The sequence below is a fragment of the Pleurodeles waltl genome, chromosome 3_1, assembly GCF_031143425.1.
Source record: "Pleurodeles waltl isolate 20211129_DDA chromosome 3_1, aPleWal1.hap1.20221129, whole genome shotgun sequence".
NCBI classification, from domain to species: Eukaryota; Metazoa; Chordata; class Amphibia; order Caudata; family Salamandridae; genus Pleurodeles; species Pleurodeles waltl.
In genome coordinates, this window is record NC_090440.1 from 319,211,994 (window position 1) to 319,233,822 (window position 21,829).

Consider the following 21,829-nt stretch of genomic DNA (forward strand, 5'->3'; position numbering starts at 1 on the left):
TCTATGCTCAGCCTTGAATAGATGCCCAAATGCCTCTTAGGCGCAAACAATAGGCTGATCTGAATAGGCAGGGACGACTCGTCTGAACTCCATAGAATATGCAGGGTTTGGGGGCTGTAGGCCTCCTTTTGACAGCACAATGTCAGATTCTTCCTATAGGCCTGTTGAGCCACATGTAACACTTAAGGATGCCAAGACAACTCCTGTGGATCCTTTGTCTGAAGGACTTTACTTTTGTCCTATCACACCTTTGCCTCTGTACCTGCCTCAAACTGGATTTTAGTGTTAAAAGTGGGAGGGTAACAATACCATAGTACTTGTCATACACACAATCCCCCTCTTAGAGCTCATGTTTAGAGCAGCCGAAGACTCTGGCCATCTTGAAAACATGCCATTTTGGGCCTCTTTGCAGGCAAAGAGGATGTACGGAAGAAGTGGGTAGAGTTGGCCCCTGGAACTTTTATCTCATTGGTTAGGGTGTGCTCAACAGTCACCTATTCCCCCCCCAGCTTGTTCCAGGCATAAATGTGGCACATCCATTCACCCACTTCAGAACACATTCTGGACCTGTGGAAGATCACAAAGAGACTGGACCTGCTAAGTGTGTGACATGAGAGGAATCCTGAAGGAGGACTGGACCTTCTCCTTCTTGTACCAAAGACAAAGTCGCAGACTTCAAGGCTCAGTTGGCTGACCTCTTGTGGTAAATATCAAGATCCAAGAGGCCTCTTCCCAGAAGTATCCAACTGACCAGGGACAACTGGACCAGGACTGGATCCTGCAGCTGGCTTCTGTGAGACGCCCTGTGCATCTCTAAGTGCCACCACTTAGGCCCTGAAGGCCTTAGAAGTGTACGTCTGTGGTCGTTTGGGACTTAAAAGGCTAAGTTACACTGTCAAATCTTTGACCAGGAAGAACATGGCTGGTGTATCTGACCCATACTCCGTTGGGTCAGCCTCAAATTCTGCTTGGGCAACAGTTTACCACGATCATGGACATATGTGCTTTTAGGAGATATTTCTACTTAAAACTATAAAAATCTATATCTCCGATTCTCCTTTTTGTAATTTCAGTGTCATTTTTTTAAATTATTTTTTCCCTAGGTTTCTAATTTAGTTTGGGACTTTTATTGTTTTGCATTTTGATTATATTTCAGTTTTTGTATTGCATACATACTACACAAATTGACCTAAGTTAAGTCTGTGTGGTCTCTGCCATAGCTACAAGGGTTTTGAGCTCAGGATTCACCCTGACAAAGAGTTGTGATTAGCCTGTGCGGTGGTTAGTCACCCAGCGCAAATAATAATCCAATTTTATACAGATATCAGGCAAGGAGGGGAGCAACCAAACATATCCAACCATCGGTGAAGCACACAGTGAAAAATACACTCAAAGATAGGCAAGTGTACTTATGATGCCTCGTCTGCAATCATTATAAGCAGAGTCTGTGTGGATCAGCAACACAATATATGCAAGAAGGCCTAAAGAACAACTAATAGAACTGGACCCATATAAAACATGTCCATTTTCCTGATGTAGAAATAAAGGACAGAGGTATGCAAGTCAGCAAGTGTGGAAGAGAATGGAAGGGGGGGGGTCTGGATAAAAGGAACCGAACATGGAAGTACTTAAGTTAATGGCATCAGTTTCAATAAAAAAAACTAATACTCAAAATAAAAAATATATATGTTGAATTTTGGCACAGACACATAAGTTGAAACGACAATTGTCAATCATGCAGTACACTGAAAAATAGATATCAAGGTTGATGTTTGAAATACTTTATTTGATCTACAGATTTTGCAGCATATAGTGCTGATAATCTATATACCTGGAATAGTTCACAATTTGTTTCCTCTACAGAAACTTAATTAAAAAAAAAACAAAGTTTGTAGCTTACAAACAAAATTTCTTAGTGCATGGTGCCTAGACTGAGCTTTCCAATAAAAGTATTCAAGCAAAAATAAGTTTTGGTCAAAAAGCAAGATATCCAATGCTGTGTACAAATACTTCTCTCCTTTGTATTATCATACTATTTGCAGTATGGGAAACATCATTAAAAAACATAGTGACAAAAAGACAACATATTTCTTGTTTACAACTGTAAAAATAAAATGGGTATTTTCAAAAAAGTAGGCAAGATTACATACAGAAATATCGAACGTTTGACATTTTGTATAGAAATATCTACCTATCTTCCAAGGAGGCAATAGCCTTTAGCTGTATTTTTATTTTTAAGATTCATATCATCATGGCTCAGTATACCATGGCCTTGTATACTGTTCCAACTCAAAACGATATTGAGATTTAAACAGCCTTTCAGTTTAGAGAAGGCTTGTATTTTTAAACCAATAACTGTCTGCAGCCATTGTAAAATGTCACCTAATAAACAGCTGGAAATTCAGCTACCTTAGTTTTTTCAAGGGAGGAATATCAGGTAACGTAAATGCACTTCTATGGTATATGGAATTTTCCTTCCATCAACTGATGACTGAACTATGCTGACAGTGTTCAATGATAGCCAAAGGAAGAGTTTTCCTAGGGAAGCTAGTTTCCCATCACTTAAGTGAGGCCCTCTGGAGTAACAGTTGAGAAAAATATACAAAGAGCTGAAAACTTCATGCAGCATTTATCTGGGAAAAATACAGCCATTTAAGAAGTAAACCCAGTGCTAAACAAAATTGCATTTCTTGCCTACAGAAGTGCAGTCAATTCAAGACAAAATGTGCATAGGCCCATGGCATGCTGTTCTCGACCCTTTCAACAAAACAAGCATTGATTTTTTAAACACATTATTCCTCAGAGAGACAGCCGTATTTTGCCCCCATTAAATACAGATATGATTCCTGTCACAGTTGTCAAACTAGTAGGTGCTTTGAAGCCACACTGCTCGGATTTGGTGCAACACACACAACATGATACCATATGCTATGAAAAATTGGTGGCCAAATCATGTGTTGCCTGGCACTTTTATCTAAAAAAAATTAGATGGAAGCTTATTTAAATAAACTTAGTCTTTATGTCTAATCAACCAGTTAATTTGTCAAAGCTGGATACAAACTAAAAAGGTTTTAACACATTCACAACATGATCATCAAATTTTACATTTTTTCAAGATCTTGTTTGAAAAAAAAAACTTAGTCTGGAAAAAGTGGCTTTGAAATTAAACTTTGGACCAGTACCACAACATATCAATAGTATAATGTAGCTGTAGCACCAAATCAGACTAGGATTGGAGTATGAATAGTAAATCTGCCTTTTTGAAGTAATGGCAAAGGAAGGTAGCAATCAAAATTATGACTAAGTTGTGGCTGGACCAAAAAATCTCTTTTCTGCTAAACTTGTAATAAAAATGTTTTTAAACATTTTGGTATTTAATATAAAATGAAGTAGGATGTAAAGGCAGTTTCTTTTTGGATATAAATTTGGTACATTTTCAAATGTTTTCCCCTAAACAACTGCTTTTCCATAGATACTAAAGAAATTAGACCACAAGGTTTCTATTTTTCAGAACTAAATCCATTTCATCTTAAATGGTTCTAACTTTCAACCTACTTTCCGTACAGCACACACATGGCTGTCGTCAAATATCCTGAAGCACCAATTTCCACATAAGTGCTACTATGACATACAGATGACTAAAATCCCTTCAATTAAAAACATGTTGATGTCAAAGGTATTAGTCCTCAAGACTGGTCCACCATGAAAAAAGAAGCATTACAAACCAAAAAAGCAAAAAATAATTCAATTGATTTTATATTCTTCCATTTTTGACTCCCACAAAAATGCAGGTTGTTGGAAATCTTTGGTTTTCTGATCAGATTCCCTGCAATTCCATTGTAAAGAACTATAAAAAAAGCTAGTGATTTAAAATACTTAAGATGAACACCTTGCTAAACCTTTTTCAAGCTCCTGTGTAGTATTACTAGAAATCAAGTAACCTAAATACATTTCTTGCCCTGTGCCTAAATATACATAAGGCATATAGTTAAGACTTCATTGAACATTATTATGGAATGACTCAAACTACAATATGATTTATGGTAACTTACCATTTGGCACCATTATACATACATTTACAGTACTAGCATGACTTAAAACTATAGCTATATAGATATCGTGTTATAGCAAAAACATTTATCTTAAACATAAAAAAAGATTAAAGAATCTTGGAATAGTAAAACTGATTTCGGAATTATTAAAAGTACATACTTAAGCTACAGTATTTTAAAGAAATTGTTCATGTTTTGCTTCCTGAACAGATTCTGTTGAATCTTTGATTTATGTAAAAACATGTAACTTATTTGTATATCTCTTTGCAGGAATCCTCATCAACACAGTTACTACTGTTACAATATTTAGTGGAAGACTGCATGATGAAACTATTATTAAAACAATCTTTCTTTGTCATGAGCTACTCAAAAAATCGAAAGACCCGCAATAAATGCACATTATTTGTAGATTACTAAACAAGATCTTTAAAAGCTGTTGGAAGGAGCCAGACAAGAGTATACTACAGGACACTAGGGAAGAGGGAAATCAGGACTTTAAGGTGTGAGTGAGAAAATACACCTGTGTCACTGGTGAGGCTTGCATAGCTTTATTATCTGCCTCAAATCATTATTCTCTTCCTATGCAATCAGCAGGATGTGCCTTTCTTACAGTTACACTATCCTGCATCTTTGTTTGCCATTCAAGGTACCATGTAACACTATCATACTTTAATTTCATGCACGTTCCTGTAAAATGCCCATCATCTGGTGAAATATATATTTTTTTAAATGCTTAATTAAAACTACTGCTATAGATAACTATAGAAATCATGATAATATGTAAAGCCAGTCAAAAACACTAAACCAAGGCTATAAATCTTAAAGGGGGAGCTAGTTTCAGAGAATAATTAAGGACACTATCAATCTAGACTAGTTTTGCCAAACACCAAGATGGAAATTTCACACATGCAAAATTTATACATTGGCCATATGATATGTTTCCACCCCTTGAAGCATTAATCCCAGAAAACAGGAACTAAGGAAGAGTCAAACCTCTAAACTGATTGGCACCTGAAGGTTCATAGTACTTCTGCTGGAGGAAATTACAACAAAATGTGATGTAATAAAAGATATGCTTTAGCCCACTTTAATCATCAATACATCATTTCAAAGCTGACCACTGAGCAATAAAAATCATATTATTAGCAAGGTGATAGCAATGAAATTCTGCACCAAATTAATAAATTAATGGGTCCTCCTAATCTCTATAATATCGATAAACAGTACTTTTATTTTGAAAATAAAGTGAAAACTGAGCCATTGCCCTACCCTGCATTGGTACACTGATCCAAAGTAAGAACACTATTAGCTTCTAGTTACGATTTTAACATATCCAAAATAGCCAAGTTTGTGTGCATTTAACCATCTTCTGCTACGTTCTGGCCTGAGTACTTCGTTGGTCCAATGTTAGCAATAGGTATAAAGGTTGAAAGTTTTTTATACCTATCTGAGAAAAAGGTATCAGAATAGTAAAATGAAAAGTGCAAGAGTATTGCATGTATAAACTCTTATTCTGAAAGATAACTGCAGTAAAAATGAAAGCATAAGACCTGGTCAAGTGCCTAAAAGCAAACTCACTTGTGCTATAACCTTAAAAGGTAACTGTCAATGATCAAATTGATGAAATTGTTGAAATTAAGAAGTCAATAAAGTAATCTGCATGAAAAATCCCTTTCCTTATCTGCACTAAACAATCCTGCATGAGACAGTTTGAGTCAGTAAAACAAATTGCTTTTTTTACACTTTGATCCCTTCATGTGTTATTTTCAAATTCAAACAATGAATTGCAGAGTGATTAGACTTGAAAAACGAGAAGCAGAAAATCTTAAAATGGTAAAATTGCACCAGCGCTGTGGAATCTTCTCCTGCTGAAAAAGTCCTGTGCTAAAAAAAAAACAGTATGTGCCACACTGAATTATTAGAGAATGTCCACTAATAATCAAAATAGTATAGTGGTTTCCAGTCTTTTCCCTTCTACCCAAGTAACTGAAGTCCAAGTTCGTCAAAGCTGCCCAAGCACATGCCTTAAATGTTCTTTGCAATCTTCCAATGATGATGATCTTCAGGCTTTCAAGAGGGCTAGTAATGGTCTTTTTCAACCCGCCGTTTACGAACTGTGTCAATGACAAAAAAACAAAATGAACAGGACTAATTTATCACAATCTCATTCTTTCCATGCTCTATATAAAATGAATCCATTTATCAATCATATAAATGGGCTAAACAATGATAACGTAGTATAGCTGTAAATGTCTTTAGCTACTATTTTTGTTACAATTATTGTGCAAAACTGTGAAAACCAAGAGAGGTATGAAATACTATAGATAAGAGGGAAAATTAACATACTTTTGGTAAACTTTTTTCTTTTTTCTGTCTACCTGCAGATTCCCACACCCATTAAATAATCCCAGACATCAGATTGGATTTGAAAACTTCAAACCTCTCAATGTCTGTAAGGGGCACCGGCTCCAAGTCAACGCCAGTAATGTCGGCTGATGTCACTGAGGCCAAATATGTGCCTATCACGGCGTAAAAACATCAGTTTCCATCTGTTTTTGTGCCTACAAGGAAAATAGATGAAGCACCAATAGTTGAATATAGTGCAGTGCAACACACTAATTGGAACCTCATTAAACTGTCCCCTGCATAATCATGTATCAACAGGGCGATGTGTGTGGATGATAAGGAATCTACAGATATAGTATCCACCACCAAAATCATTGTTACCAAAAATAAGTAAATTTCAAATTCTGCTGGATGTTTCTCCTTGCAGGTTCCTTTTCTGTTGAGTAGATTACCAAGCAGTACCCCCAGAAAATAACTGATGGCTGGTTAGATAAGGAGATCTTGCAGCACAGACTTGGCAAAGTTCCTAGTTCTATGCACCGCCGAGTCCAAATACTAATTTTCAGCGAAGCAAGGCCCTGATCCAGCTCAGCACCATAACTCCCAGTAGAGGCCATGTGCCCTAAAAGGACTTGTAAAAAGCGGCATATCCCTCACAGTCCCTAAAGAGCTTGAAGCTCGACCGCTTTTAGGGAGATATTCCTAACACTGGCACCTAGCAGAGTAAACATTTTGAAGTTGAAAAACTACTGAAGAGAAGAGAGCTCCCGATCCATGTCGAAGGTATGGAAAAATGAAACTGATGTTGTTAAGGTCGGGGTGGGTGCTACATGGACTCAGTGATGTTGCTGGACGTCACTTCCAGCAGGCACCCCCTACCGGCTTCAACAGCTTTTAAAGTTTGCGGATTCAGTATGAAGTTATTCAACAGATGAGGGATCTGCAGGTGGAAAACCTGATTCGAAGTGAGATTATCTCTCCCACCAACAATCGAAATACTAATTATAGACTGGATTATAAATTTCCTCTTCAACCACAGCTAGCAAGTTTGAATATGGTGAGTGGCATCATCTAGTCACTCGGTATCTTGTGCAGTATTTCAAGGTCCATCATTATTGCTCCAGTTCTTTAACATTTATATATGCCGTTGGCCTACACTCCTACAGAAGTATGCAAGGAAATCTTCAAATGTATGCCAATGATATACAACTGAAAGTATTGCTGGAAAAGAAGTCTAAAAACGAAGTCAGCATCAGCCTGTCCCTGGACGTATTACACTTGATGAATGAGAGATTCCTTTGTCACAAAGTGAGACTGAGATCTTATATGTTCTATCCAACACTATCAAGGCTCTACCACTTTATTCACTGCCCTCTCAGGCTGCGTGCATAATCTCTCAATTAATTCATAGTAAGAAACTCGGCTGTAAAGAGCTCTTTGTGGTTCCTCAAGTTATTTTGGTGGTCAAGGTACAGAACCTGCAACTTTTCCTTCTTGAAAAAAATTCTCCTCAATTTGTCAACTGGACCTTTGGTGAACTTCACAAAAGCATGTTGATGGCAGGAACAGACTACTGCAAAGTAGATCACACTGGACTTCTAAAACGCGGACTGTTAGGATAAAAAAGGTTCGACAACCAGAAAGCAAGAATGTCAAGGTGTGACTATATAAATCCTGCTTTTAAAGGGAGGCATTGCCTCACTAGATGTCAGTAGACACGTGTTTTACTGGCAGCAAATGTCTAAAGTATCTACGAAATCGTACATCCCACTACATGCCTGACAGGATCCTTTACTCTGCATCTCCAGATCTAATTACCTAAAAAGCATTCAGCGAAATGAAATGCAGTTCCCAAACACTGGTAGTTCAGGAATAAAAACTGTGGAAAGCAATGAACGCAAATCTGAGGGCAAAATTGATCCCCTGTCCTTCTGAACTGTGATTAAGGATATGGGCACCTCCCTCATTACAGATTGAATTGTAACTGCACTAAATGTAGGCTTTTAAATGCATCTATTAATGCAAATGGTTTACGTCCTTCCAATAGTTTGAGCATATCAACATGTATGCAAGACTCCTATTTCTTAAGACATTGTTTGTGCAAGCAACTGCTTTCACACTAGAGAACTACAGGCAACACAACATCTACATCATAGTAATGTATTATGAGAAACACAATAGAAAAGTAAACCGTGGCACTGAAAGCTTTGCTGCTAGCACTTTTTCAACACAAGTTATAAGGAGGTAAAACGTGAAGCTTAGAGTATACCTTTCAATCAAATTATTCAATTTGTCATCAGAGGCTACCATCCAACAGAAGTAAATGTGGGGCATTTATCAACCAATATCTAATATTAAACGATCACAGGGAGGCGTACGTAATAGACAGTGTGGTATTTTAGCTTTCTGAAAAAATATGCATGTCGTAATAAGGGAAAAAGAGTTGGAGTTAAGTCTCTATGACGTGATATTTCTAGTGAAAAGCCTCCGTTATCCAAGAGTTGACAGGGCCCGTAAATGGCTTAAAAACCCAGCAATAAACATGTTGAGATTCTCATGAGGGTGTTGTCTCATTGTCAGATTGTAAAATGCAGGTTTGTGACAATGTTTAACACCTGGGTAAGAAGGAAAGGACAACTCACCATGAGTATTTCTGTATTACATAATAACTTCCAAGTATTTAAGAGTACACCATATAGTGACATAACTGAAATGCTTCTCAAAGCGTCTTTTGTGGTCACCATGAAGTCTGGATTGTCAGAAGAAGCTGGGCCCTGTGCCAAAATGAGACCTTTGGTCTGAATTGGATTTATTGGGTGCCTGGTGGATCATAGTGGGTTTAGGAAAAACAGGTAATGAACCCTTCAATAATATCTGAACTTTTGATTTCAAAGTGAGAGATTTTTTTTAATAAACACATTTTATTGCTTTTAAAGAAGGAACAGGTAAAGTACACAAGTAACATACAAGCCCTGGTCCGTTTGCTACCGACTGGACAGTCAATTCTAATCTGACATTTATGTACCCAAGATACACAGGAATTTCCAAAGTTTCATAATTTTATATTACAGAGAAAAAGGGGGAAGGAGCATATGCACACAATCTTCTGAGCTCCTTTAGTCTAGCAATCCCGTCCATTTCCCCCAAATCTTCTTATACTTATGGGGACATCCCCTTGAGTCATACACCACTTTTTCTTGGGCTGCACTCCAGTCCACCCCCCGTATCCATTTCTGAAGGGAGGGGCCCCTGGCGGTTTTCCAAGCAGCCGCAATGTCTCTCTTGGCCACCATCGTTGCTGTTCCGACCAAAGTCCTATCCGCTCTAGACCCCTCCATGTCGTCCATTACCCCCAATAGTACCAATTTGGGGGTCAATACCTGCGATGCTCCCAAGACACTGTTCAGCTCATGGTTTACTCCCTCCCAGTACGTTCGAATCACGGGGTAGGACCATATCATATGGAAGAAGTCGGCTTGGTCCTCACCGCATCGTGGGCATTGGGCAGAGCTGCGGACACCCATCTTGTGCAGTCTATCTGGAGACAGATATGCTTTATGTAGAAAATAAAATTGTGTCGCCCTCAGCCTTGCCGACACCGCCAGCGCTCGGGGAGCCATCAGTGCCTCCGCCCAGTCTGCCTCTTCAAGTGGACCCACCCATTTCTCCCATCCCTTCCTAAGGTAGCCTAGGTCCCCAGGTGCATTGGTAACTAACATTTTGTAGATCTGGGAGACGCCTTTCTTCCCCAGACTTCCCATGAATATTTTAGCCTCGACTGGGTTGAATTCCGGTACAGGAGTCGACTCTTTCAGGGGCATAACAAGGGCATGCCGGAGCTGGAGATATCTAAAAAAATTGCTTCGGGGACAATTGGAACTCTTGTTGTACTTCTTGAAAGGACTTCATCATACTTCCCTTCCACACATCTCCCACCAAGGATATGCCCAGTGTATCTCATTTCCCGAATCCCTCCAGTTTGGCTGTCTCTCTCAGCCAGCTACCGTGCCACAATGGGGTTTGCCGAGTAACCACTTTGTTCCAACCAGTGTGTCTTAGGGCTGCTCTCCATGCCAAAAAGACCGCCTTGGTGATAGGCTCCAATTCTCTGGGGATCGGTGCACCGTATAGCACATCCAGGATACGGGAATACCCTAAAGCGTCTAATTCTACCTGGTTTCTGGGCCAGTCATGAGCCACCAGGAGCTGTGTCGCCAGGTAATACAGGCCATGCCTAGTCCCCCATCATATACCCCTCTTCGGCAGCTCTGGGACGCTACTCGGTGCCTTGCCCCTCCCCATATAAAGGAGTTGGTAATTCCATCCAGTTTTCTAAACCATGAGCGAGGGATCGTGAATGGCAAGTTCTGGACCACATACAGGAGACGGGGTAGGACCATCATCTTGTACAAAGCTACACGGCCCAATACATTCAGTGGCAATGATTGCCACCGCTTAAGGTCCTCCCGTACGCGAGACGCCAGTGGAGTTAAGTTCAGGGACCAGGTTAGCTCTGGGAGCAGCGCAACCCATATCCCTAGGTATTTAAAACTTAAGGGCGCAGGGGGACCACCTCCTGCCAGTCAAAGCAGTCTCGTGACCGCGCCAGAGGAACCAGCACAGACTTGGCCGGATTCATTTTGAGCTCCGAGGCCTCCTCAAAACGTCATAATAGATGGAAACCTCGGGGTCCGGTCACTCCCGGGGTTGCCATGTATAACAGGACATCATCCGCATATAAGGCCACTCGGTCTTCGTATGAAGAGCCCCATTTCCAACCCTGGTAAATCGGGTCTTCTCTTATCATTCCCGTCAAGGGCTCATTGGCCAGTGCAAAAAGGAGAGGAGAGAGGGGGCAACCCTGTCGGGTTCCCTGATGAATCGGAAAGGCCGAGGACAAGACTCCATTGACCTGCACCCATGCTGTAGGCTTTGTATACAGGGCACGGACCCGTTGATGGAACCTTGGTCCAAAACCAGCGCGCTGGAGCACCGCAAGAAGGAACCCCCAGTCAACTGAGTCGAATGCCTTTTCGAAGTCGATGAACAGGAGGGCTAGGTGTTGGGGCAGTCAAAGTGAGAGATTTAAGGAAGATCTCCATTTGCTAAATTCAATAGGAGTCTGTGATGCTAGGTTTCCAACTGCATGGGTCACCACCAAATTTAACCATGACTGATGGCAGCATTAAAGATGTTGTGCTATAAAGCCACTACCAAACCACCCTGGTTGGCTCTGAAAAGGTGATGGTTATTGCCTCACATTTATAACTGTCATAGTATTGGGCGTACTGGCACTGGAAGCACATTTATCTTCAGAATGAGAAAATGTGATCACATTTTTTCAAGTATAAAACATCTTAACTGACATAACAAACAAATTGGCCAACGTCCCTTTAAAAATACTTCACCACCTTTAAAAACACCTCACCACCAACATCCTTTTCCTTCTGTTGATCTCCAAATATATCCGAAGGCAACAAAAAAAATTTTAAAATTAAAAATAAAAATAATCAATAAATCTGAGAATGTTTGCCCAAGATCGGAAATAAAACAAGTATTTTCAAAGCAATAGGTCTTGCATTTGCTTGAGTTAGAGCTGTTGGCATTATAAATTCGTAACTGGACTTTTCTTGCCACTTAAACCGGTCAACCCTGCCTCATAATTTTGGCTTTTCCTGCCATATAATTTCAGTGGCCCTTCATATTACTGAAGCACTTCCATTTACCGTCTTCCTCTAAGTGCAGCAATAAATGAAAATGTTGCCATTTAGCATCCTACTTTAAATCTGCCATGCTAATTCCAATTAATGACAACTTTCACCACCCCACCATTAGAGATGCTGGCTGGCTAACACAATTCCCCAAAAAAGACACAAGACAGCCACAGAGGAGAAATACACTAGAAGGGTGACCCAAACATATCAAGTACTCAAACAGTCATAGCGTAATAAGGATGTTAAGTTGGCCTGAATCAGGGTCATAACTGTAATAAGGAGAGAATATTAAAACATATACAATTATCATATAAACCTTTATGAGAAATAACACTTTTGGCATTAGACTGTAATGCTCAAAACAGCCCCTAGAGAGCACCATAACAAAAATATAAGTTGTAAGAAACATGGTCATGTAACCATATTGTTAGCCCCTAGCGGGCATAACCCCATGAAAAGAACAGGAGAAAGTAATACAGTGTAACCATATACTTCACCCCTAGAGGGAATTTTTAGGGCTATAATATTACTAATAAGGCCTTTAAAATAAAACTTCTCTCAGAAGTAAAACAAAAGTTCTATCCATGAGAAAGCTTAAAAGACACTGAATGGTGGATGGAGTTATTTTGGGGTCCCCACTAACCTAGTGTAGGGACCCAGAGAGAGTGTTTTGAAGGTGGCCCCAGTGTCCTAGGACCACCACAGGCTGAGTTATGAGCAAAAATGTTTTGTAAAAGTAATGCCCTGCAAAGCATTATGTGGAGGGTTGCTGCGAATATTATAATATGCTGACTCCAATGCTCAGAACATCCCCTTGAGGACACCACAATAAAAATAGCATTTGGAAGAAACATGGTCATGTAACCATACAGTCAATCCTTAGAGCATAACCACATGAAAAAAAGAATGGGAGAAAGTAATGCAGTGTAACCATATATTTAGCCGCTGGAGGGCATAGTGCATCATTCATTTTCAAGGCTAGCAGGCCTATAGCAATGATATTATAAACAAGGCCCATAACACATAACATCTCCTAGCCCCTATTGTAAAGCAGAAGTTCTAGCCATGAGAAAGCTTAAAAAGAAAATGAATGGGAGTGACTGTTATTATTTTGGAGTCCCCACTAACAGTGTAGAGAGCCAGAGGTGATATAGACAGAAAGGGGGCAACTTTACGTGCCACGAATATTTAAGTATGTTGATATGACTGTAATGCTTAGAACAGCCCCTAGAGGACACTGCAATGAAAACAGCATTTTCAAGATACATGGTCATGTAACTATATAGTTAACCCCTAAAGGGAATAACAACACAAAAAGAAAATAGCTCAAAATAATGCAGTGTAACCATTTATTTAGCCCCTAGAGGGCGTGGTGCATTTCACATTTTCAGGGGTAGCAGGCTTATAGCAAGGATATTACAAACAAGGCCCTTAAAACATAAGCTATTCCCAGCTGTAAAACAAAAGCTCCAGCCATGAGGATGCTTTAAAAGGGGCTAAATAGTGGGAAGGGTTATTATTTTGGGGTCTCCACTAACCTACTGTGGGGACCCAGAGATGATGTAGACAGAAAGTGTGTGTTGTGCTGAAGGTTTTGTAGGTGGTCCCATTGTCCTATGGCAACAGGCTGAGTTATGAGCAACAATGTTTTGTGAAAGTAACGACCTGCAAACCATTAAGGGGCAAGTTTCCAGAGTGCTGTGAATATTGTAATGTCGGCTCTCCTGCTGCGCTGGGAGAGCCGCTTTCACTTTGAGGATTTCGATTTTACTTAAAGCATTTACTGATTTCCAGTGTTAAGGGGGGAGCCACAAGAAATGCCTCTGATTAGTTAACTGTGAACAATGTGACCAGCGTATCAATAGGGCCGATTGAGTTCATGATGTTGTGCCTGTTTGCACTTCGAGCGCCATGGCCACCATGCAGCACAAAGGGCAGAAACAAAAGAAAAACCAAAATAACAGTTCCCCCACGCTAAAGGAAAATTGGCAATTGTGCAATAATCCATGTAACAGGGGCAGTCTGCAAGGCATGACAAAAACAGCCTCTAGGTGGAACAAATGTAAAGCATTTACCAATGACATCAAGTGATTTTTGAAAGGCAAGCCTAGGAATGAGTGAAAGTGATGGGCGTGAGGTGGGTGTTTTTAAAAGTCCAAAATACTTACAACAGGTCAAAGCGCTTGTCCGCTCGACCTAAAAAAAAAAAATCACAACATACAAGGTTGCTTTTTTAGAGCATAGCCATTTGACTATGTAACACTTACAGTAAAAGAAGAAAATGCAGCTATTTAAACTATTCGGGCCACAAAAAATTGGCTTGATATGTCAACCATTATGAAGTCGCAAACCCAATGATTTTAAATTAAAAAAAAAAAAACATTTTTCTGTTGGGGCTTTTACCAATTACTAAATCTCTTTTATAAGCCGGAAAGTCATTGAAGACTAGTAGTAAAAGAGGTTTTGGGATCCATTCTCAATCATAGATAGAAAGGGGTATGACCCTCCTATTTGAAAGTTGAAACAGGATTTATAAATGATTTAGAACGCAGTTGTGGTGGAAAACCATTGATCAGATGCTAAAACCCAAGGCTGTGGAGGGGAAGGAGGGAAATTATCTGATAAGCGCTGACCAGCTTCCCCTCAGAGAATCATGTAAGATGGCCTTGGGGAAGCAAGAAATGGTCCCGCGGTAGGCCACTACCCGCTTAACTCAATGTCCTCACAAAAGAGAAACAGTTGCTTTGTAAATCGACACAGGTTTGTGTTTTTTTTTATTTCCTTATGGCAAAGCAAATGCAGGGATGCTTGTCGGCTGTCTTTTGAAGCTCACCATCCTTGCAGTCACTTGGAGTTGCAAACTAAACCGTTTAATAAAAAATCATTAGTCAAGTTTTTTTCAAATTCTCTGTAAATATGAAAGGTGTGATGCAACCTATCAGTCAAAATGTCATACTCGAAATTCAATCCATGTACGCAAACCAATCGGTAAGCAATTTGCAAATGTCTAGTTGTGGATACTACATCAACCCACAGCCTTACTTTTGACCCACTCTTTGTGTCTTTCGCCTTCTCTTGCCCTGGCTCCCCTGCTGTAGTGTATTTACATTCCTGCAATCCTTCCCATAGCATTTATTTCTGTAGGTCCCCTTTTAACTAGTATATCTCCTACTTTTTATTCCTATACATCAACCATCCTTTGCTGTTCCACCCTTAGCTCTTATACACAACTTACACCATTCAACTGTTTTTGCTCCCAAAGACCCTGTCCCGCTTCCTTCTGTTCCATATCGCTTCCTTATCTGCTCAGTAGAGCCAGTTTTGGTCCTTATATTTTTTATATGTACCACTACGGTTAAATTGATGTACGATTCCATAAAAATGCAAATTATTAAAAACATTCACAAGACCAGTATGATCTGCCACCTCACAGAAAAAGTTTCTCCAGAGTATTTGATGCTTACCTCGCACCCTTTAGTCTCTCCTTTTTCATTTCTATGGATACTTTCAAATTGCAACAGATGTTATGGCTGAATTGTTTCTTCTCAGGGCAACAACCCCAAGCAAGTTACTTCTTAGCATAGGAATTCTGATGTGTGTGTCGGGTTTGTGGATACAAACAAAGCAGAGCTCTCAAATCCCTTCAGCTATATCCTGTTCAAATACCACAGCTACCTTCTTTAAAGTGGAGGAAGGTCAGGTTTTCTGATTTACATCAATTGAATTGTGGGTTGGGACGGATTATGGGTGTCACCCACAAACAAGTCTGCTCTCTCTGGGCATCCCTGTAGCGAGGAATCAGGGGCCAAAGCAGGGTTTATAAAGTGGGATATTTTGCAGTAACATGAAGAAGCACAACTTTCCCCATTCCGTCTCCACTACACCCCTCACTTCCATGTGGTTCCTACCAAGACATACACCGGTAAAATATTCCTCTCACATAAAAACTAATACATTAAAAAATAGAAATAAATCAATGTGAACTTTTAGCCAAGGATGGCCTCTACAAACTGTACAATGCAAAAAAAAAAGTAACAGAATGAGGCAGAAGTGGAGCTTCTCTATCCATTATATTCTTGCACTATGAGCAAAAACCAGATAATTATATTTGCAAATGGTCTTTGAATAAAACTAACCAGCTGATTTGTACATTTGTACTTACCTAGATCTCTGTTCTTTGTAATGGCATTTGCTGCTCTTGTTCGCGGACCTTGATGTGTGAAGTGATACCCAAATTTCACAATTGTTGGGTTTTGTTCAAGAAGACGAGCAATTTCCATTTCTACAGCTGTTCCCAGAAGCTGCCGCTGTATTTAGATATGGAAGTGTTTATTTATATACAAATAAATACTCAAAAAACGCTTGCACGTGCAACGAAATTAAGCATTGCTTTCTAGATGCAAAGTAAATCCTGTATTCATTTCACATGTGTGAAGTATATCAAGTTAAACAAGGCAATTGAGAGAAACAGCTGAATTGGCATTATAAGATAAAGCAAGACGTAGGTGAGTGGAATTATTTTTAAATCATATTACGGATATTTTTTTTAATGTGATTTAATTTGCAAAGTAAAAAAAAAAAAACTTAACAATTTTCAGTTGTAAGGATTGGTTTTGCCATAAATGGCGACATTATAAAAGCACACTAGAAAACAAAGGGAAACGTTGGTGGACTTCAGATTCCAGCATCAGAAAGTACAGACGTGCACTCTTTGCAGACGCAGCCCAAGGAAACACACCAATTATGATGGATAACAGGTGGTCTCAGCTAAACATTCTGACAGTCACAGATTGTCATTTATTGCTCACCTGTGTTACTGAAACAACATGACAAATTGGGTACCTCGCACCTAAAAAATGTAACAAACTGGTAGAGTTCTCTTCCAGAAAATAAGGTCGTGAATTGGCAGATTCTCCCAGAGAATCCTCAAGGCAAGAATCTAACAGAGCTTCTCAAGACAAAATGGTGATTTGCTTTAGTACTACGCTAGATAATGAAGGTGCAGTCTAGTCAGAGGCTCCTCCTCTCCAACATCCACGAAAACAAAAATGTTGATTGATCCATGAAAATCCATGAGGTATAGGGCAAACGCTTACTTGAGAATATAGGTATGAGGCTTGATAGACAAACAATTTACCTGGTTATCAATCCTGAGCTCTGTCAATGTTTCATTTTCTTTAAGTGCTTCAACCATCACAGAAATACCAGCTCCAGTGATGAAATTCGATTCGATGTTAAGGCTTTCCAATGTTCTGTTCACTTTCAGCATGTCTGCCAAAGCCTGGATAAATGAAAACAATGTGGAATTCAATAAGTGAGTCGAGAAAACTGAAAAAACAGTTCATGAATGATTTTCTTTTTTTTTTTTACTTTTTAGGTCTGGTTTGACAAAGCAGCTGCCTCCCAGATATGGTGGGATAAATGTACAAATTATTTTAGAGGTCCCAAACTGCCCAATTTGCTGAACTGGGCCATTTTCGACTGCAAAAAGTGCTTTTTTAAATGTACAAACACTAAATTGTGATTAGACACTTGTTAAATAGCAATTTGGATATGCAACCAAATACAGATTCACGATTTGAAAAGGGCATGTTTGTGGCATCATTTACAGATTTCGAATCATAGGGGTAAGTTGTTGGAAATGGCCCTTTTTTTCAGGGTTATCCACAAACTTTTTGCCTTCTTCCTCCTATTTATTGAGGTCTGTTTTTGCTGGTTTATTGTCTCCGCGCACTTTACCACTGATTATCAGTGCTAAAGTGCAAGTGCTCCCTATAGAAATTGTACTGTTGATTGGTTTATCCATGATTGGCATATTTGATTTACTAGTAAAGTGCACTAGAGGTGTCCAGGGCCTGTAAATCAAATGCTACTAGTGGGCCTGCAGCACTGGTTATGCCACCCACATTAGTAGCCCTGTAAACATGGCTCAGACCTGCCACTGCAGTGTCTTTGTGTGCAGTTTTAAACTGCCAATTCGACTAGGTAAGTATACCCACTTGCCAGGCCTCAACCTTCCCTTTTACTAAATGTAAGGCACCCCTAAGTTAGGCCCTAGGTAGCGCCACGGGCAGGGTGTAGTGTATGTTTAAGGTAGGACATATACTAGTGTGTTTTATATGTCCTAACAGTGAAATACTGCCAAATTCGGTTTTCACTGTGCAAGGCCTATCTCTCTCATAGGTTAACATAGGGGCTGCCTTTAAATATCCTTAAAACGCAGATCACCTTTGAGAGCAGATACAAATGTGGAGTTTAGGGCCTCTGAACTCACAATTAAAAAATACATCTTTTACTGAAGTTGGTTTTTAAATTGTCTGTTTGAAAATGCCACTTTTAGAAAGTAGGCATTTTCTTGCGTATACCATTTTGTGACTCTGCCTGTTTGTGGATTGCCTGTCTGGGTCAGTTTGACAGTTGGGCTGTTCAAACCTCTCTTCTAGACAGTGACACAAAGGGGGATGGGGTGTAGCCTGCATATCTTGATTAGCCATATGTGCTGCAGGGGAGGGGAGTGGTGGTCACTCACACCTGAAAGGACTGTGCCTGCCCTCACACAATTCCATCTCCCACCCCCTGGGGAGTATCTGGGGCCTGGCCTGGCCAAGGAAGGATCTTGCAAACACTTGAGACTTTGCTTTGAAGTTTGCCAACTTCAAAGGCAGAACTGGGTATAAGAAGAAGACCCAAAACCCCAGCTTTTAGAATCTTTCTGAAACCAAGAGGAACCTCTGCCTAGGAGAAGAGTTGAAGAACTGAAGGAGGAGTACTGTCCCTTTGCTGTGTTGCTTTGCTGGACTGGCCTGCATTTGCTGCTTCTGCCTGAAAAGAGTGCAAAGGGTGAACTTTGCTGTGTGTCCTGCTTGAGAAAATTCTCCAAGGGCTTTGAGTAGAGCTTGCCTCCTGCTGGAAGTCTCAGGGTCACCAAAGACTTCAGTTTCCTCGACCTGCAGCATTGGGAACTGTGTGTTTTGTGCCGTTTAAGAGGAGAAACCACTGCGATGCTGCCAACGGCGCCACTTGCCTGCCCCGTGACCTGCCGGCGCCACACAGCGTTGCATTGCCCCGCTTCGCACCGCAACCCTGGTCACCCCGACGCCGTCATCGGACGACTTTGAGCCGCTGCTCGCATCGCAACCTGTGGGCCAAGCACTCCGGCATCGCCTGCTCACACCACAGCCTGGGAATCTCCGACGACGACGCTCCTGCGGATGCCGGTGCCGCTGCCTGCACCGTGGCCACCGCTCGTGAGGTACACAAAGCACCGTCCCATCCCGCACCGCAGCCCCAGTCCACAGACGCCAGCGACATCGACTCCTGTGTCGGCAGCAGACATCCTGCCTGCATCATGGCCTGTGGACACCGCTCGTGAGGGTCACGAAGCACCGTCCCGTACCGCTGGCTTGGGCCTACCGACGACAGCGCTTCAGCAACAACGCTGCCTGCACCATGACCTGTGGACACCACACGTCGCACCGCCCCACTTCACACCACAGCCCTGGCCTCACCGACGCCGCTGGGCACCGTCACTGAGCCGCTGCCTGAACTGTGACCTGTGGCCACTGCACGTCGCATCGTCCCGCTTCACAGCGCAGCCCTGACCCCTTCCACGCCGGCGCACCTGACTTCATCAGCCTGGAGTTCGATATGCAATGCGTGTGACCTCAAGGGCCCGATGACTCCTGCTCCGACTCCGGAACTGACACCGCAACGTCAGTGACGCCGCTCTCCAGAGCTCACTGCGAGTATCACGATGCCCTGCAAATCCAAGGTACTGTTTGCGGGTCTTCCCAACACCGTAGCTGGCCCACAATGCTGTGGCCGGCCTGAACTGTTGATTTTGTTGATCACGACGTCGTGATAGCCCCAGGTGGAGCTACTGACTTCAAGGAACTGTAGTTTTGAGTAAATCTTGCAGAATTCATATTTTTCTTACTGTATGTTGGATTTTTATCGTATTTGGTCTTGTTTTATATAGATAAATATTGGCTAGTTTTCTAAAACTGGTGTGGTGTCCTTTTGTAGTGTTTTCACTTATTACTGTGTGTTAAGTGCAAATGCTTTACACATTGCTACTGAGATAAGCCTGACTGCTCGTGCCAAGCTACCAAGGGGGTGAGAGCAGGGGTTATCTGAGCGGGTATCTCCCTTATTCTGACTAGAATGAGGATCCCTACTTGGACAGGGTGGAAACTGACTGCCAACTAGAGACCCAATTTCTAACATGTATATTAATGTTTTGAGACCAAAATGTAGTCGCAAAACATTAATATTTTAACGGCATTTCAAAGGAGATGGTCACTGTTCATAAACAGGAAGGGGTCCCCATCAACCTTTCACCTTTGTGAATAGTTCAATAAAAAAATGTATTTTCCAGTGTACCACTGCCTACTCTTAAAATTAAAAACAACACTTTTCTTTTTTAACGCATCCCATTTTCCTTTACAGAAAAGAGGTTGCATTTAAAGAAAAAATGAATGCTTTATTTAAAAGCAATGACTGACATGGTGGTCTGCTGACCTCAGTACACAGCTATCCCTGTGATGGGTGCGATTTCTAGTGGGTCACAATTTGCGACTTCTCGGTAATACTGATGAGGTAGTTTCAATTGCGACCCACTATTAATCAGTGATTTGGAAAATCAACTTATAAGGTACATAGGTTGCTTTGTAAATTACCAAAATCTTGCAAAAATACTGTGAATGGTTCTACAGACTAATTCTTTAAAATATACACAGATTGATCTTTAGCTCCTCTACGAAAAAGTATTACTCTCTCATCCCATGTTACTGGCTGTTTGGTGTATCACTGCACCTTCCAGGAAGTGCTTCCTTTGAAACGCATGAGGGTCTACTTCATGTCTGAAAAGTACACTGATTCATCACACTGTCACATTCAATTCATCAACTTCTATAATTCGGTAAAACATTTTAATACAAACATTTAAGGTTAAAATGTAATTCTTAAAAACATTTGTATTACTAATAGATGTCAACCGTAAGCAACTGCTAAATAAACAGTAGCAATATACATTAATACAATCATCTCTAAGAGTTGAGACATTGATACATGTGGTATAAACAAAGGTCTAAACATCACATGAGTAAGGAAAAACACATCAAACGTAATAAAACATATATAAAGGATTTTAATTCAATCCACGTATACATTACCATCATTACCGTTAACCATACAACCAGAGTTGAATTTATGAACATGGGGTTCAGACAGAATATGATTTTCATTATCAAGTATCTCATACATTGGTCAAATAGGCTCTTACATAAGGAAAGGTGACTGCGTTGTCCAAACTGTCCTTTGTAAATGAAACTGAAGTTTCTAATTTCAGACATTTTTGGGCTCTTTCAATTAATACTGATAAAGCTATCTTCTTTAAAACACATTTTGAATGCAATAAGTTCCAATGTTGAAACCCGCTAAATGTAAACTACTGCATTTTGTACTGATGTATCTGTTTTTTTTACCTCTAAAGTCCAATTGCTTTCAGTCTACTGTAATACTTTCCAACATCTTGCATATATTTTTTCTTGATCTCCTTGTGAGAGGTTATGGACAAATCTTAGTAAACACAATGCCGCCAAAAAGAGCCATGAGGGCTTAGTTCAAATTGTTAACTTGAATCATTGTATTTAAGGGTAAATTAAAAATGTGTTTCCAAGTTGCGATTCTCAATGAGATCCCATGAAATAGACTGAT

At 40.4% G+C, this 21,829-nt stretch overlaps 1 protein-coding gene across 3 annotated transcripts in view; it reads right to left on the reverse strand.

Annotated features, from left to right (window-relative positions):
- Positions 1-1,765: 1,765 nt before the first annotated feature.
- The window catches only part of LOC138284064 (tropomodulin-3-like), a 257,423-nt gene continuing 237,359 nt past the window's right edge, over positions 1,766-21,829 (reverse strand). For all 3 annotated transcript variants that reach the window (XM_069222468.1, XM_069222470.1, XM_069222469.1), the window contains exons 8-10: positions 17,250-17,393; positions 16,275-16,419; positions 1,766-6,166 (exon numbers count right to left, since the gene is read on the reverse strand). In XM_069222468.1, coding sequence (XP_069078569.1) covers positions 6,132-6,166; positions 16,275-16,419; positions 17,250-17,393 — 324 coding nt within the window. In that variant the 3' untranslated portion in view covers positions 1,766-6,131. The remainder of the gene's footprint in view (positions 6,167-16,274; positions 16,420-17,249; positions 17,394-21,829) is intronic.